The sequence below is a fragment of the Elephantulus edwardii genome, unplaced genomic scaffold (genome assembly GCF_000299155.1).
Source record: "Elephantulus edwardii isolate Elephantulus edwardi_28Jun2011 unplaced genomic scaffold, EleEdw1.0 scaffold00006, whole genome shotgun sequence".
NCBI lineage: Eukaryota > Metazoa > Chordata > Mammalia > Macroscelidea > Macroscelididae > Elephantulus > Elephantulus edwardii.
This window is the reverse complement of record NW_006399756.1, coordinates 30,620,144-30,638,489: the sequence shown is the minus strand read 5'-3', so window position 1 is coordinate 30,638,489 and position 18,346 is coordinate 30,620,144. Positions and strand designations below refer to the sequence as shown.

General features: G+C 47.9%; 2 protein-coding genes across 2 annotated transcripts in view; one reads left to right on the top strand and one right to left on the bottom strand.

The window, feature by feature from the left end:
* Positions 1–1,112: 1,112 nt before the first annotated feature.
* Positions 1,113–4,576, top strand: WNT8B (wingless-type MMTV integration site family, member 8B). Its single transcript, XM_006880027.1, has 5 exons — positions 1,113–1,141; positions 1,909–2,047; positions 2,824–2,949; positions 3,733–3,875; positions 4,031–4,576. The coding sequence occupies exons 1-5, from the start codon at positions 1,127–1,129 to the stop codon at positions 4,574–4,576; spliced, it is 969 nt and encodes a 322-aa protein (XP_006880089.1). The 5' UTR covers positions 1,113–1,126.
* Positions 4,577–9,236: 4,660 nt separating this feature from the next.
* The window catches only part of SEC31B (SEC31 homolog B (S. cerevisiae)), a 29,883-nt gene continuing 20,773 nt past the window's right edge, over positions 9,237–18,346 (bottom strand). Inside the window, 9 exon segments of the mRNA XM_006880026.1 lie at positions 9,237–9,416; positions 9,638–9,709; positions 10,686–10,793; positions 11,081–11,239; positions 11,676–11,734; positions 11,982–12,296; positions 12,669–12,852; positions 16,005–16,166; positions 16,653–16,826. Of these exon segments, the coding sequence (XP_006880088.1) occupies positions 9,237–9,416; positions 9,638–9,709; positions 10,686–10,793; positions 11,081–11,239; positions 11,676–11,734; positions 11,982–12,296; positions 12,669–12,852; positions 16,005–16,166; positions 16,653–16,826 (1,413 nt within the window).

The window sequence follows — 18,346 nt, the reverse complement described above, 5'->3', positions numbered from 1 at the left end:
CACGAATGCCTTCAGTGCAGCTTCAGCTTCTTCCTTCATTACCACTTACTCTTGTTCATATGGTATTTCCTAAAATCTTTCCGTGTCAACCAGTTCTTTTTAGTTGAGTGCTTCTGTGTATTCCTTTCATTTTCTTTTTTTATTATTATTAAATTTTATTCGTTTAAATGAACATTTACAGAGATTTTGGGTTTTCATTCATTCATTGTTGCACTGTTTTCTCCACCCTCCTCCCCAGTTCGTTCTTCTTCCCTCACCCCCCCTGCCCCCCGAATGTCTGTTTTAATCCTTTCATTTTCTTTTGATACTTCCTGGATCACTCAAGATTTTGCACATAGCATCTCCCATTGTTTCAACTCAAGGTTTGAATTTGTTTGAATCTGAGGGGGAAAGATGGGCAATCTCCTCCTGTGTGATTTATAGCCTATCAAAAAGAAAAAAGCTGGAGCGTCAGCTGTGAGTTGGCTCCAATCTGACAGCAAAATGTAGTCTTTGGAGTGTTGGTTTGGTTTGGATTTTTTAGTACCATCTTTTAGGTGCTCATTGATTATGCAATGCTCTGTGGAGTTGCTCCCATCTGTGAAACAAATTCCACGTCCTCCATTTGTGTTAGTGTCTTTCCTTCAATTACATGACCATCTCTAGGCGGTATATAAGAACTTAAAGTCTTTCCTTTTTGCACCTTCTTACATTTCATACTCATTATTCCTTCTGTGGGAAGCTCTTGTGGCCCAGTGGTAAGAAACTGCTTTGCCAATCCAAGGAACATGGTTCAAATCCACCAGCTGCTCTGAGGGAGAAAGACAGGCAAACTCCTCCCATTCAATTTACTGCCTCTGAAAACTTACTGGAGGATCATCTATGAGTCAGTTCTGACTCAATGAACACAACGATGATTCCTTGTTCACATGATTTTTTTTACTAAAGAAATTCTTTTAAATAAACTAATTATGCATAATTTTTCCTTGGGGAAAAAGAACCAAAACATTTTCCCCTTTCTACCTATCAGCAGCATTTGTTTTTCAAATCATCTTTATATTTACTGGACGCAGAATTGAGTTGGTGTGTTTTTATTTAATTTCTATTCTTGGTTTGGTTCTCTTCCAGGTCAGTGAATAATTTCCTGATGACTGGTCCGAAGGTAAGAGGTGCGGGGAATCTTTGATTCCTTTGGATTTCACTAATTTTAGCTAGTTGACGGTGGCCTATGCATTTCTTTCCGTTTATTCACCCTTTCTTATGCTGTATATACTACAGGTAGGGGGAAACAACAACAAAAACCCAGGGGCAAAACAAAGGGTTAGAGACACACTCAAAAATGCCTAGTAAGATAAGGTCAAGGGCAAGACAAGAACTACTGAGTACTGAAACAGAATTTATGGCTGGAATTTGCAAAGGCAGAAAAGTCAAGAGCCTTGCTACAAACCAAATGTTCTTAGTACAGTGGTGAGATGTAGCAGTTTCCAACTTTTAAAATGCTGGAATTGTCTTATATGATCTCTAAGGTCCTTTTTTCCCCCCAAAATACAATTTTCAAAGATAGTGATAGCAAGATAACTGCTGAAATCCCATCAGATATGTGAGTTGGGCTCATTTGGGAGAGGTGATAAACTGCTGTAAAGACATGGGTCGTAGAGTTTCCTACACCTGCATTTCATTCCATGTTCACGCCATTTGCTAGCTGTGGGAGCTTTGGCAAATTGCTTCACCTTATGTTTGACTCCTGATAAAATAGTATCTATTTCCCAGAGTTGTGTGTGTTACATGAGAAAGCACATTTTAAATGCTTCCTCTGTGATTACTTTGGGTGAGTGGACAGGAAGAAAGCTGTTTGACTGACTACTTTAGAGCAAATGCCTGAAAGCTCAGTTCCTGCAAGTCTGAATTCTGGGCCATGGTCTGCTGCAGGCTTACTTGATCTACTCCAGCAGTGTGGCAGCTGGTGCTCAGAGTGGGATTGAAGAATGCAAATACCAGTTTGCCTGGGATCGCTGGAACTGCCCAGAGAGAGCCCTGCAGCTGTCCAGCCACGGTGGACTTCGCAGTGGTAAGGAAAGCCTCGGCCTTGGCTCCCTGGACCCCCTGGCCACAGGTTAGAGTCCCACTCTCCAGGGACGGCTGCCTCTTTCCTCTATACCTGTATTTTTCTCCTACTCTTCTTTCAGGTCTTCTTTCTCTTTGGTATCTTCCTTTTGCCTATTTTTTTTTCTTTGCTCCCCACCACCCCCTCTGCTCAGTGAATATACTTTGCCCCATCCCTAATCTGATACCACCCCTGGCCTCTCTGTGGCTAAAAAAATGTAGGCAGGGATCATAAATCCTTGTGGTCTTGGGCCTCTTCCCCCATATTTAGCAGGCTCAGCAGAGAGATGCTTGTACGTGAGAACTGACTTAGCGACCAGATTCTCAGGAAATCGATAAGGCATGACCCCAGAATAAATAAAAAGGCTCATCCTCTTGTCAGGACTAAGTTAGGTCTTCTTTTTAGGCTCCATGTTCCAGGAAGGAGTAAAGAATACGTTCTTTACAATCCAGCCCTCTCCTTCCCCACGTCTTCCTCAGGTTCTTTTTCACCTAAATCTTTCACAGCCCCACATGTCAACAAGAATCTAGCCACCTACTTATAAAATATATGACTTGAAAGAGCGTAGGGTTGAGGCCAGGGCTGGAGAGAAACCTAAAGGTGAGGTATGTCATAAAGATGGGGACACAGATTGGAACTGAGAAGGATCAAAGGATGACTTTAGAGGAAGGTAACATGACTGGCATTCTTTTCTTGTGGGCTTTAACCCTCTAATACCCCTAATTTTTGGTTCCTGCCAGCTAATCGGGAGACGGCATTTGTGCACGCCATCAGCTCTGCTGGTGTCATGTACACCCTGACCAGAAACTGCAGTCTTGGGGATTTTGACAACTGCGGTTGTGATGACTCCCGCAATGGACAACTAGGTGAGTAGTTATGTTGGGATGGGTGGGACAGGCCAGCTCTCACTCAAGAGCACGGCTAACTATGTGGGTAGGTTTGTGGGGTGAAGAATAAAAAAGTCATCTCAGGAAAATCATGCTGAGGAAGAGGGGGACCAGTTTGAAACCAAACCCTACAGAGAAAACCAGGCTAAGCAAAGCTAGGGAACTGCGTTCTCTCATTGAGTGGTTTCCTTAATTTAACAAAATGACAATAAAGGAGCAACACTCCCTGCTATCTCCATCCGCTCTGCCCTTGCAACCACTGGGAGATTTCCTGCCTTCGGAGCCTCCCTCGCTTCTTTCCAAGCCCCGCCCCCCTGCCGGCTCTAGCTCACTGGGTTGGTGGACTCCACTTCCGGCCTTGAGGTTCCATATTATTTCAGTTGTCATCTTTTCTCCCCATTCCATGGTGGCACCTCACTCAACTTGTCCATTTCCTCTCGTCTGGAACTCAGATGCCATTCAGGCACGTGCACAGGGGGTAGACACTAACCTGAGGGGCCCCAAGGTCATGGTATCCACTTACCTACTATTTACATCAGGGAGCTATGAACAGGGGATTGGCAAAGCTAAGACTGGGAAAGAGAGCGTAAAGGGGGGGGGGAGGGAAGAGCAGCTCTTCTAGGCTCAAACTAATCCAAACACAGGGCATTCATCCAACTTCAATCCACCCCAGCCTGGCTCCCCCAAACCCAATTAGAAATAGCAGCCCCGCAGGCTCTGCGCCTGCCTGTTCAGTGGCCTTTGCTCTCCTGCACTTTCCAGGGGGCCAAGGCTGGCTGTGGGGAGGCTGCAGTGACAACGTAGGCTTCGGTGAGGCAATTTCCAAGCAGTTTGTTGATGCCCTGGAGACAGGACAGGATGCCCGGGCAGCCATGAACCTGCACAACAACGAAGCCGGCCGCAAGGTGAGCCCAGCATCCCCTGGGATTAGGTAGCACGCTCCACGCACTAAAACTTCAGCTTGTTTAACATACTGGCAAGCCGAGGTGCCAAGCGACCAGCTGGACGCCTTGTATGCACTGCGAGGGCGCGGCCTGCTCACTCCTCGCTCTCTCCCCAGGCGGTGAAGGGCACCATGAAACGCACGTGTAAGTGCCACGGGGTGTCCGGCAGCTGCACCACGCAGACCTGCTGGTTGCAGCTGCCCGAGTTCCGCGAGGTGGGCGCGCACCTGAAGGAGAAGTACCACGCGGCACTCAAGGTGGACCTGCTGCAGGGGGCCGGCAACAGCGCAGCCGGCCGCGGCGCCATCGCGGACACCTTCCGCTCCATCTCCACCCGGGAGCTGGTGCACCTGGAGGACTCCCCGGACTACTGTCTGGAGAACAAAACGCTCGGGCTGCTGGGCACCGAGGGCCGGGAGTGCCTGCGGCGGGGCAGGGCCCTGGGCCGCTGGGAGCGTCGCAGCTGCCGCCGGCTGTGCGGGGACTGTGGGCTGGCGGTGGAGGAGCGGCGCGCCGAGACCGTGTCCAGCTGCAACTGCAAGTTCCACTGGTGCTGCGCAGTCCGCTGCGAGCAGTGCCGCCGGCGGGTCACCAAATACTTCTGCAGCCGCGCGGAGCGGCCGCGGGGGGGCGCTGTGCACAAGCCTGGGAGGAAGCCCTGAGGGTCTTCCCCCTTCTTCGTCCCCACTGGGCCTTGGCTTTTAGGGATCCCAGTATTATAAGAACTTGGGGGATGGGAACCTGGACTCCCAGGGCCAGGGGTCCTTACACGGAGAGGCTCTGCTCTTCAATCTCTGGGCAACTTTCCAGCCAGTTGACTCTCCTGCAGCTGTTCTCATGCCCAGAGGCGTGAGGTCTGGGCACTCACTCTTAGAGGATTTTGAGCTGTTGCTCTTCCTTGAACTAGATGAGATAGGCGTTCCTTCTCCTCTTGCTAGCTGCTTTCACACCAGATGGTTCTATCAGGCCTGAGGAATTACAGATTCTTCATGGGTATGCAGGGCTCTGGTAAAAGCATGGCTTTTCTCTTTCACCCATTTTCTTGCTTGGCACTCATTCACCCTTTTCTGCTGCTGGATCGTTCTTCTGCAGAGCCCGTTAGCTGATGGTTCTAAGCATTGGGTAGACGCCCTAGGAATTTTTAATGCTATCTCTCCCCTTTACCCCCAGAAGAGTCTACTAAGCCAGGCAAAAGTATGTCTTTAGGGGTTGGCTCCTAAAGGCAGGGGTTGAAGATGGAGGAAGTGGGAACCCTAGTGTCTTAAGTTGCCAACATTTAAAGTTCTGATACCCTCTCTAACCCAATCGAACAATGGATTTGACCAGTGAGGCAAACCTCTTCCTAATCACCCAGATACCCCAGAGATGTATCCAAATGTCTAAAAACTCCATAAAAGCTGATTGCCAGTCATTTTTTTTACTCTTTAAATTACAGCTCCCTGCCCGTAACCTATTTCCTCTGTGCAATCAACTTTACTTCTCTTTCCCAAGAGGACCTTGTGTCTGTGAGCCACAGCTGAGCTAAATAAGCCAATAAATAAATCTATGCTTTTAAACGGTCATATGAAAGGAGAAACTGGGACCCTTCCTTTTCACTACTTTAGTTCTCAGATAGGATTCAGGGCATTGAATACCTTCCTCCAGAAAGTAAAACTTCCCGCAGTGAAGCTGTCATTAAAAGGGAAGTTCAGCATCTTGAATATTTATTTATTGCCATCACTGGGATGTACAGCTGCTTTCCCAGGTACTAGGATATCAGGGTGAGGCCTTTCACCCTCTCTTCACGCCTTCCACCATCTTTTCTACAGCTTCATTTTTCTGATGGTCTCAGTAAAAATCTTAACTTGATTGAGGCTGAATCGGCCTCCAACAATTAGTAAATCATCTGCCTAAATCTTCCACTGGTACACGTGCCGAGTAGCCAAGAGTTTGCTGCTGACAGCGCTTGAGTCTTTCACTTCTGTTCTCAGAGACAAGCACGACAGCAGGGACTTGAGAGGGTTGTAGGGGAGAAAAAGCCAGCCCCTGACCGACCCTCTTTCCGCAGCTCCAGGAGCTTCCCAGCAGCTCCCTTCCTCTACTTCAGTCCCAGTTCTGGACACTGGGCAGCTCTGCTGGAGTGGAACTGGTCACACACCAGATCACCCCTCTGCTTCATGCAGAGAAGGGGCAGGCACAGGGGAGGGGTGGCTCTAAGCTGGTAACAAGGGCTGAGGCTCTAAGGGCCAACATGGAAGAGTGGAAGGGCTCTTAGATCCTGAACTGAGACAACAGTCAAGTCAGACTGCAAACTCCAGTCCTGCCTCTCCTCATCTTCTGATCTATGAACACTTAGGACAGTTTCCCTTTCTTCCAGGGAACTCACCTCCCTTCAGAGTCTCCTAGTGCTTCACTCCCAGCTCTATCAGTAAAATGCCCTTTTATGCCTTCCTTCAGCTTTACCCAGGCCTCCTGGATCCAACTTGCCCTTCTTACCTATTCAAGCAGCAGTAAATACTAACCTCGCTGTCCCACTTGGCAGAATGGCTTCTTGATAGCGTACAGGAAGACAGTCTGGCCAAGAGGTGAGAAAATACAACAGTACAGTGTTACGAAGCAAAGCAGGAGGCCTCTCTGGATAAAAGCAGAGGAATTGTTGTGTTCCATTTTTAGAAGGTCAGGCCAGTATTCCAAATATATCATGTTACTAGAAAGTTCTTTAACAGCTTATTGTTTTATGTCTCAAAATGGGTATGACCGATGCCAGATTCATTCGAGTTCCAGAGTAAATGCTACTGAGCTACATTCGATCTATTTTGTATTTTCCCCCTTTTCTATTAGCTATTCATTCAACAAACACCAGAACGGAAACAGTGGTGAAGGACACATGGGCACAGTTCCTATGGTGGTGAAAGCTAGGCTGTAGTTTATACTCAGTAGCTGGCTGGGTGGCTGCATTCATCTTTACAAATGTGCACAACTCCACAGTGGTTTGCTGGGAACACATCCCAGAGGTCGGCTAGTCAAACCTTTTGTTTTACAATTTTAAACCGATGGCAAGAAAAATGGCAAACTTGTCCCATCAACTAGTAGGAACCCAGGTCCCTTTCCACTTCTCATGTGCTCTTTAAGGGCCCATCATTGCAGCCAGAGAACAGAGGCAGAGGGAGGTCCTGAGAAGTGACAAGGACCCTGGTTGAGCTGGGGAAAACACTGTCTCCTTCCTGGCCCTGGCCTGTGAGTTTACACACAGGCAGGACATTCTTTCCTTGAAAAGAATCCCAGCCCTAACTGGCCTCAGCAGCAGGTTAGGGCAAAGACAGAGGCAGGGTCGTCCTCTGCGCTGGTGGTGCTAGTGCTGGTGGGAGGGGAGGGCAGGCCAGGGCACCCGCCTATTGTGGGTCTGGATTGGATGCTTCCACTCATTCATTTCCTTTTAATTAACCCGCATTCCTGGAGGAGAAATATTTATGTTGGCTCCCATAGAGGCAATCCTCAGACTGGAAAGAAGGGGAAGAAAGCCTGCCTTAGCAAAACAATATCTCTAAAGAGCTCAAGAAGAGAAAATGAGGGAACAAAATGCCATTAAAATAGCCTTCTACCCCCACTGGAGTCAATGAAAACTTCATTTCACATGCTAATCCCCCACTCCGCCCCCTTGTCTTCTCACAACACCTTTTCCGAAAGTGTTTGGGAAAAGTCTCCGCAGTCAGTACACAGCTCCCTGCAGCTCACACTTCTCCTTGTGTTAGTTCAGGGCCCCAAGTGGGGCTCTCGCTCCAGCAGCGGCTTTTTTCTCCCCCCCTTTAATTTAAACAAAGACTTCAGAGTTCATCAACCTCCCACTGAAATTCACAGCTGCTGAACAAACTAATCCCCTCTCCGGGCCATTCTTCCCTTCAATGGGTTCTTGGCTTCAAAGACACTTTGGGAAAGGACTTTGCTGGGGCTCACACTGCTTCATCAATAGAAGTTAGTGCAAGTATTATCTGAAGAGCAAGTGGCTTTACAAACAAATACTGCCTAACAATCCCTCCCTCCCAAACATACACATCTAGCCTGCAGACATGATGGGATCTACAACAGGATTAGGGCTGCTACCCCCTGGCTTCACACCCAGCTCCTTTGTGCAGCTGAGCTCTGCCCTGAAGTGGTGTGGGGAAAACCCTGCACGACTGACTGACACATCCACTCACACACACAGTAGAGGGCCCACAAATGCTGCAAGCAGAGAGACTTGTGGCCTAATTCGCTTGAACTCCCTCCTTTCTTCAAGTCTCTTCACTTCCTATCTCTCCCCAAGATTCTCCCCTGAATTCTTAGAGCACAAGGAACAACAGAGGTCGGTAGGAAGATAACGGTAACATAAGACCCAGAAGAGACAACAACCAATAAGATGACTGGAGAACCAAATCATAGCAGCTTTATTGTATCATTAAATACATCGGTACATCAAATGCAGAGTCCAATCATGAACGTGCATCTGGAGAAGGTCATCCTGAGATATATGGGGAGCTAAGGAGGCGATGGGCCCCACCACTTGAGAAGTGGTGCTGGAAGAGTCTTTTGTTAATAGGGCTCCTGTTCTAGCACCAGGTTTATAGTAATAGAACGAATGGTCAGGGCCTTAGGCCAGGGCCCAGTCCTGATAGGCTGTGGTTCCTCTGCTCTTACCTCTTATAGCCTAAGGCAGCTCCCAGGAAAGCGCATCCCTTACACCTACCACCTGACCTAGGCCCCCCCTTAATTCTAGCAGAGGAGCAGTTCCCCAGGAAAAAGTTCTCTCTGCTCAGCTTGACTTCTTGTTATTCCTGTCTTATTTAATGACTTGTTCAGATAAGTCACTTCTACTCCAAGCCCCTGTGGCTATAGAGATATATAGGCTTGAAAATAGGAATTCAGAGAGAGGAAAAGGGTAAAAATTCAGACTCATAACCCACAGAAAAGTAAAAAGAAAAGATTCACAAGATGGGCACCGCAGAGGTAGACTTGGAAATGACACTCCTGCTTGCCCTCTCAGGCGTCAATGCAGCAGGAGCTCTTAGAGGTTGAAAACACTCTGCCCTAGGTAGGTCCAGTGAGAGTGCAGCTTAGAGAAAGGGAAGGACCAGCCGAGGCCTTGCCTCTGGGGAGGGGAGGGGCTTGGGCAGATGTTAGAAGGCCAGGCATGAATGGATCTAAGGCAAGGCAGGCACTTGATTTGGAGCCAGCATAGAGCATCATACAGCTGGCAGCAAAGGAGAGTGTTGGGAAAAGCAAACAGGATCTGTTCCATAAGCCCCTTTTCTTAGGGGAAGATTTAAGTACAGCAGAGCGGTCTGTAGGCAGGAGACGCTGCCCGGCTTAGACCTGCAGCTTCTGAGCGATGGTGAGGATGGCCTTGAGCATAGGCATGAAGCCGGACACCTCACTGAAGCGGCTGTAGCTCACCACCTGGGCGTGCACGGCCAGGGCCTGCTCAAAGCTTCCCACATCCACACAGCGGGCCAGTTCATGGAGCCCAGCCAGCACCTGAGGCGAGAGCTGTGGAGGCATTGATAGTTAAGTCAGGTAGGTAGTCCAGCACTTCCCTGGAGGCACGAAAGGGACAGGAAGGGACCAGGTTATAAAGCCCAGTCCAAGCAAGAAGTGTTTTAGGAAAAACATTCAATGAGTCAGGTCATTGAGACTTAAAGGACTGGGCCCCTTAGATGATGGGCAATGAGAAGGGGAAAACGCAGAGTTAGCACAATAGGTGCACTTACCGTCCCCTCCCGGAGCTTCTCATATAGACACTCTAGACGTGGGGCTGCCTCATCCAACTTCCGTTTTGTCTTCTGCAAGCAAGGAAATGGATTCTGACCTCTCGGGTCCTTAAGTCTAACACTACATAGAACTATAAAGAATCACAGGGTGTTAGAGCCTGAAGAGGGAGCCCTGGTGCCAGAGTCCACAGAGAGCTGCACAGCAGGCCCAGAGGCCACTGAAGGCCACACCTCTCTGTAGGCTGGAATTCAGCAGCTCTCAGGAATAAGATGGGCAATCTTCTCCTTTGTGATTTACAGCCTCTGGAAACCTGCTGGGGGGTCAGCTATGAGCTGGCTCCGACTTGACAAGAAATAGCTTTATCTGATGGTCTGCTAAGAACTGTTGTTGTTGTTGTTATGTGCCGTCGAGTCGTTTGCGACTCATAGCGACCCTATGTACAACAGCCCTAAACCCTGCTCTATCTTGTGCCAATCTCATTGCCTCTGACACACCCATCCTGATTACCCCAGTCACTGAATCAATCCACCTCATAGAGGGTCTTCCCCTCCTGCGCTGTCCCTCTACTCTACCCAGCATGACATCCCTCTCTAAAGACCTGTCTCTCCTTACAACACATCCAAAGTATGTCAGACAAAGCCCCAGAATCCTTGCCTCCAAGGAGCAGCCTGGACAGGCTTAAAGTTATCATCTCCATGTCTCAGAGGAGTAAATAGAAGTCTAAAGAGGGAAGTGATTTCCTCAATCTGGCAGAGCTAATGAATGAATAGCAGGCTTCCTTACACCCTACACTTTTACTTTGCTACCTTCTCAAGAGTCAATTTGGACGCTGTTGGGTCCTGCTTCCAAGAAACAAGACATCAGACTGGACTCCAAACCACTCCCCAATTCTTCATGGGCATCAAGTAAGTATAAGATGTAGATAGATAAGACATGTCCAGAGGCAGCAAGGGGAAGCACATAGACAGGAAACTGGTCTACAGCTGAGGGGGGTCATGGAACAAGTGAGCGTTTGCTGGGGGCATTGTGGGGTAAGCTGAGGCTTACTGAGTCAGTGGCAGACAGGGAGCAGCGCTGTAGGAGTGTGTCAAAGCTGGTCTTCAAAGGTTGATGCTCCAGGGGCAGCTCTTTCCTTTCCAGTTTCTCAGGGGGCAGCTGCTGAAGTTGTTGATGAGAGGGGCAAGGAGGTAAGATGGTCAGGCAGACTGTCCTCGCAGCTTCCTTCAGGACTAATGTCCAGTGACTCAGGAGTCACATTGCTCTCACGCAGAGTTAGGGAGAGGGTCACCCTTCCTTTCTCTATAGTAAAGACACCTGGTGCCTGACCCCCATCTCCTTCAGCTTAGACAGCCTCTGTCTTGAGGAATAAGGCTTATCTACCTACGCTTCCTACTTCCCAACACTGAGAAAGGGAGAAGATATTTCAGGCAAAAGGGGTACACAGTCTGTGTCACCTGCTGGCTGAGCTCTCCTGGAGCCCCGGGGGGAGCATGACCCACACCAGGGACAGGGGGCTGTGAGGCAAGGCTCCTTCGTGGTTCAGGGATAAGGTTCGTAACTGGAGCGGTAATTGGTGCAGGGGGTATAAATGTTTCTGGCAACTAAAAAGAAAGAAAAGAACATATGTCTATGTGGAAGGGAAGTGACAGGAATTTTGAGTGTAAAATAAAATGGATGATGAGGAGAAACTGAGAGGTAGGAAGATCAATGTATATATGATGTATGATGTACGATGCATGATGTATGATGTATGACGTATTGTGGGAGGGAGAGGGAAGGGGGAGAAGAGTAAGTGGGGGGAAAGCACAGGGTAGGTGCCTGAGAATAGGAAGGACTGGGCTGAATTCTGTATGGAAGTAGAATATAGGTCACTGGTTCATGTGTGGGGATGGGGATGGTGGGTGTAGTGATGGGGTTGGAGATGAGGATGGTGGGGATAGTGACGTAGGGGTGGAGGTGCTGATGGTCTGGTGGGCGGGAGGAGGAGGGCGGTGGCAGCGGGTGAGTAGGGGGGATAGGTAAGGGAGATGCACTAACCTTTTTTTTCTGGAGATTTCCCCTGAGATCTGACACATCTTTCCAGGAATTTTGAGACCCTGTATATTAAAGAAAAGAAGAAGAAGGGGAAAAAAGATAGAAATCTTGTTAGGCATGTCAGAAACATTAGAAAGTTGGGGTCTGAAGTCAAAATAATTTCAGTCTGCCTCTAGCCACATTCCCTTCCAATTTACCCCAACCCAAGGAGCCCCAGTTCATCGGCTTGAGAAGAGGGACTCCCATGGTGCTAGTGGGGGAAGGCGGGGGTAATGACCCAGAGAGAGAAACCACTGAAGGCAGGCTGACCTGGGTGAGGCGTCAAGATGCCAGCTCCTGGGAGGGCACTGGAGCCTGGGACACCTGGCCCTCCTGGAGGGTACACCACAGGAAGGTTGGAAGGAGGGGCTCCAGGTTGGGAGCCCATTGGGCTGGGAGCAGGTGGTCTGAAGGGAGGCAGAGGGCGCAGTCGAGGTGTCTCAGGCAGGGCAGCAGAGCCAGGCTGTACGAGGTCTAGGGGTGCCGTAGGGGGAGGGGGGGCAGGAAGTGGCCACATTCCAGAGAGTCCCACAGGGTTAGCGGCTTGAATCCTTTGTCCTCCTAAAAGCTGTGGCTGAGATAGAGCTGAAGGGGAGTAGAAATCGTTTAGGTGCCACTCAACTTCAAACTGAGAGAAACCCAGAGCATTAGAGAGAGGGCCAGGGCAATAATAATAAAGATTCATTCTTGTGTATCGTGATCTGCCATTTACAAAATACCTTAAAACTGTATACCTACTTGACTCTCAAAACAATTCTAGAGGGTTGAAATAATAAACATAATTACTATGACATCCATGAGTACAAACTAGCAATAGTGTAGGGAATTCGGACTTCAATTCCCAAGGTCTTCTCACTCGAATAACATGTTACTTCCAGAGCCCTGTAGGTCATGCCAAATGCTTTCTGAGAATGCTGTATTCTGCCCAGTCAGATCTTTCATCCCGCACTCACTCACCAGGCCTTGCCCCATAGCCCAGGGGTAGAGGCTGAGCTGCCTGAGGCCCAGGTGCTCTTGAGTCAACCAGACTGTGGGCTTTGAAACCCTGGTAAGGGCTGGGATGGGGAGGTATCAAGGGTGGTGGTCTCACTGGTGGTGACTGAGGAGTGAAAATTCTTGGCCTTGGAGCCGAAGTTGAGATCTGAGAAGATAACAAAGGGTCAGCTCTTAGAAAAAGAAAGGGAATTAGGTGAAGATAGAAAAGCAGAGAAAATTAATGACATGAAATGCCTGCTACTTTAATATAGGGTGGGGAAATAAATAAAACTTATAAACATCTAGAAAGATCAAAATGAAAAACAAAACTTTGAGTCAATTCCAACTCACAGTGAGCCCACAGAAGAGGGTTATTGTGTCCTTGAGTTGACCATGACTCATAGTGACCTTATAAACAACGTTCTGAACCCTGCCCTGGCCTGTGCCAACCCCACCATCTCTGACACACCTGACCCCTTGTTCACAGTCACTCTATCAACCATTTCAGCCAGGGCCTTCCTCTTCTTCACTGACCCTCTGCCCTTCCAAGCATATTGTGCTTCTACAAGGACGGGCCCTCCTCACAACATGCCCAAAGTATGTGAGAAAGCTTCCGAATTCTTGCCTTCAAGGAGCAACCTGACTTCACCCTCTCCAGGGCAGATTTGCTTATTCTCTTGGCATTCTATCAGATGTTAATTCTCTTCTCCAGCACCACCACTCCAAGGCATCAGTAGAACTGTTCAATAGAGTTTCCAAGGCTGTAATCTTTATAAGAGGGAACTCTAGGGGCTGAGTGGGAAAGACTTGCACTACCAATGAAAAAGTATGTGGTTTGAATCTGCCAGTTGTTCCACAGGAGAAAGATACAATCTCTTCCCATGCGATTTAGTGCCTCTGAAAACCCACCGGAAGGTCATCTATGGGTCAGCTCCAGCTCCACAATAATCCTTACAGGGACAGACTGGCACCAGTCTCTGACTAATCAACCAGTGGGTTCAAACAATCATCAAACACTTAACCGCTGTGCCACACAGTCTCCACAAAGACACAGGTCATCAACAATCAGCAATAAAACAGGAGATATCACAACAAGTCCAGCAGTCATTAAAAGGACGGCCCAGAGCTAAGAAATTGCACTGCCATCCCAAAGGCACAGGTTCGAATGCACCAGCTGCTCTGTGGGAGGACGAGCAATCTCCTCCTGTGTGATTCACTGCTTCTGAAAACCCACAGGAGGGTCAGCGAGGAGTCGGTTCTGACTCGAAGGCACACAACAACAACAAGCAACTTTATACTCAAAAAGTCAGCAAGCTCCCAAAGCCCACAAACTACTAAAAACCAACCTGAATCAAAGAGATAACTTATGTCCTGTAACCCTTAAATAAATTAAGTTCGTCATTTTAAAAATCACCAGATAAACTCTCACGCACAGATGGCTTCACTTTTTCCATAAAAAGAATACTGATTTTAAACAATCCCTTCCAAAAAAACTCTTCCTAGGATGGTTGTATGTCAACTTGCCAGAGCCTATAGCAGCCAATTGCTTGGTCAAATGGGAGGCGTGGTGACAAAGGAGTTAAACATGATTAAATCAGTTGGCCTTAGGCATCTTACCCTCCTACAAGCGGGAGAGTCTCATCTAATCTGCTCTGGGAGTTCCCCCAGTGCATTCTGCCTCCAGAGTAGATATCTTGCCCAGAACTCCACTCTGATTCCTGTCACCTCATCTGCAGATTCTGGAACGTAAGACTGAAGGAATCTCCAGCTTGTTATCTGACCTACAGAGTTTTAAATTTGCTAATCCTTAAAAAATCAACCCTCACAGTCAATGATCCAACTCCTTAAAAACCAATCAATCAGAATCTACCTCTCTCTCTCTTTCTTTTTCTTTCTTCCTCTGTGTGTGTGTGTTACTGGTTCTGTTCCTCTAGAGAACCCTGATTAAGATACTCCTTATCTTATTTATGAAGTCAGCATTACCCTGATACCAAATTCAGACAAATAGAGCATTTTTCTCTCTTGAATTTAGACACAAATGCCCACACCAAACTTTAACAAAATTCAACGATGTATTTAACATCTTCCCCATTTTGCACATACCCTGAACTGCCTTCCACCCCTGAATAGCTCCTATACACAGTCAATTACTGTTGTGTGTGATCTCTTGGTACCTTGTCATAAGTAAAAAAAAAAAAACAAAAATTAAAAAAAAAAAACCCAAACAAAAAACCAGCAAACAACAAACCCCCAAAAAAAAACCCTGATGGATTTTACTGTGGTCACTTTTTACATGTCTACCAGGCTGCTCCTTGGAGACAAGGATTCTGGGGCTTTGTCTGACATACTTTGGACATGGTTTGTTTGTTTTTGGGGTTTTTTTTCTGGTTGAATTGTCTTTATTAACATGTTTTAAGGAGGGACAGGTCCTTGGAGAGGGACATCATGCTGGGTAGAGTAGAGGGACAGCGCAGGAGGGGAAGACCCTCTATGAGGTGGATTGATTCGGTGACTGGGGTAATCGGGATGGGTGTGTCAGAGACAGTGCGATTGGCACAGGATAGAGCAGGGTTTAGGGCTGTTGTACATAGGGTCGCTATGAGTCGCAAACGACTCGACGGCACATAACAACAACAACAATCTTTCCGGTGGCGGAGTGATAAGGACTTGGACTGCCAACCCAAAGGCACACGGGACGATGCCAGCTGTGGCTCTGCTGGAGAAACATGGGCAATCTTTTTCCACGCAATCTGAAAATCCACTGGAGGCTCAGCTATGAGTCAGTCCTGACTCGATGGTTCACAACAACACAATATTTCCACTGCACTAGAAGCGCCCTATACAGTGTGAACTCTGGTGGCCCAGTTCGTAGGGAGTGGTGCTACAGCCCAAAGGTACTGCTTCTCTGGCAGTTCAAATTCACCAGTGACTCCGCTGCAGAGAGATGGGCAATCTCTTCCCACGTGACTTACAGCCTCAGAAAACCCACTGGAGGGCCAACCAACTGTGAGTCGGTTCTGACTCCACAGCAAGGACTTTGACTTTTTAAACTGTCTTTTTATATCATATTGGTTTGCATGACTGACTCTTTTGGCATGTGTATGAACTACTTCAGGGGTTAGGATTATAGTTTGTGTCCTTTTCTGTTCTAAGAATCTAATGGTGTTCAATGACGTGATTAGAAAAAGAAATTCACCTGTGCGGCTATAAAGTGAGGAATTTTCATCGGCTTTACCACTGATACATCTCCACACTTACAACAAAATCCGGCTGGCAGTAGGCACTAGTAAATACTTGACATTAACAAACAAGCATTACCTTCTGAGAAGGCTGGTATCCTAATCTGCTAGGTGATGTCTCTTTAGAGTGGGGGGTAGCTCCCACAACAACCCGGGGGAAAGGAAAAGGGGGACACTGTTGGCCCAAGATACCGGAGCCCAGGGCGTGGAAAAGCCGATCTCTTAGCTGCTGAACCACCGCCTGCAAAAATTGTAATAAGAATTGTGTTAAGGAAAATTGAAAGAAGCAAAACATCCTCCTATGAGTCTGGCCCCATATAGCAAACTTGAGCTGAGCACTGACACTGTAGCTACCTTGGATGACTCAAAGTCCCCTAAGCCCTGAAAGTGCTTTCTCATGTCCCTTCTGTCTGATCTTCCTAGAATGGGCCGCATCTGCTGGTAAGCTACTTCTCTTTGAAGGTCCAGCTCAACTCGTTTAACCACTAGACGCCTTCTCTGATTCTTCCAGGCAAATTCAGCCCCTTCCTGAAGTTTCAGTGTTTTGGACACGCTTCTGTTTGGACAAGCTACTCATCAGGGACATCTAATCTTCCCCAACAGTACATCTCCTTCTGAGACATTAAATCTCATTTCTCTTGGAAGCTTCAGCACATGGTAGGTGCTCAGCCAGTGTGAGGTGACTGGGTGACTGAATGGTGTGTTCTCTCCTCAGAGCCCAACTTACCTGAGCACAGTCACTGGGCAGATAGCTCATGGCAATGGCCAGGCTGCCCTCGGATGCCAAGAGGCTGGCATACTGCGTGATGCTGTGGGCTACATCAGGGCCTGGGCTCACCCCATTAGGACACAGGAATGGCTCCGAGCCTCTGTTAAGGACCATCACCTTCTCCATCAGATCCTAGAGGGACAAGGATGGGAGTGGTCAGCCCCTTCACACACACCCTGCCTTCTAAGCCCAGGCGGCTTCCCCAGGGGCTTTCCACGATGAGCATGGATGAGCGGCAGAATTGTTTAGCCAGAGCCAGGGAAAGGCAGCAGGCAATGATCGATGAGGCATGCCAGCAAAGGAAGGGCCACACAGCCTCACCAAGTGATTGGGAATCCAGCTAAAATGGGCACCACTGGACCTGGCTGGATTTCAGGTTCTCATTCTCCTGCCTCCTCTATTTGCTCTCTCTGACTGGCATCCACTTCCTAAACAACTTGCTTCCAGAAACTATGAACTTTGAGAAATGTCGATAGTTGTAGAGGGGCTTCGGGCCTTTTGTTCATAGGGTCACTATGAGTCGTGTTCGACTCGAAGGCAACCAACAACAACAACAACATCATCCTTTCTTCTAGTGTATCACCAATTACAGACTCTTACACTGTTGCTTCATGTGTGACTTTTGTCACTCTATAAGCCAGTGTCTCTAACGTCTCTGGTTACCTAATAAGTGCCTGGTACAAGATAGATACACCAGCTAATAGAAAGGTGGTCCAGTTCACAAGTCCTCAAACTCAGACTCATCTTAGGAGCCCCAGTGGCATACTGTGTACTGCTTCAGGCTGCTAACGGAGGGGCTGCTGGTTCAAATGGGCGGTCCCCTCCTACTGAGACTTGAAAACCCTACAGAAGATCCCTATGGTCGGTATTGACTTGATGGGAGTGAGTGAGTAAGAATTATCAAATCTGGAATGCAGGGTGGGGGAACTATGAGGGTTAATATCCAAGTAGTTGCTGCCCAATCTTTTCTGACTATGAAAGAGAGGGAGAGAAAAATGATTATCTAACTGTTGTTGTTGTTATGTACCATCAAGTCCCTTGTGATTCACAGAGACTGTATGTACAATAGCCCTGAAACCTGCTCTATCCTGTGCCAACCTTACTGTCTCTGGCAGACCTACCCTCATTACCCCAGTGATTGAATCAATCCTTCTCATTGAGGTCTTCCTCTCATGCGCTATCCCTCCATCCTCCCAATCATGACGTTCCTCTCCAAGGACTGGTTCCTCCTTGCAACATGCCCAAAGTATGTCAGACGAAACTTCAGAATCCTTGCCTCCAAAGAGCAACCTGATTTTACCCTCTCCAGGACAAACCTGTTTGTTCTCCTGGAAGTCTATAGTATATTCAATATTCCAACACCACAGCTCAAAAGCAACAATTCACTTTCTATCATCCCTAGTCATTGTCCAGCTTTCTGATGCATAGCAAGCAATTGTGAAGACTATGGCCTAGATCAGGCACACCTTAGTCTCCAGATTGAAGTCATTGCTCTTCAGTACTCTAGAGAGGTCCCTGACAGCAGACTTTTCCCAGTGCAATTCATCTTTTGCTTTCCTGGCTGCTGGTACCAAGATTGTTGACTGTGGAGCCAAGCAAACTAAAGCTGTTAACAATCTCAATCTCTTCACCATCTACCTAACCTTTAGAAG

Coding starts and splice junctions, on each gene's coding strand:
- WNT8B (XM_006880027.1), top strand. Junction 2,048..2,823: donor CCACGGTGGACTTCGCAGTG/GTAAGGAAAGCC, acceptor GGTTCCTGCCAG/CTAATCGGGAGACGGCATTT. Junction 3,876..4,030: donor ACAACGAAGCCGGCCGCAAG/GTGAGCCCAGCA, acceptor CTCTCTCCCCAG/GCGGTGAAGGGCACCATGAA.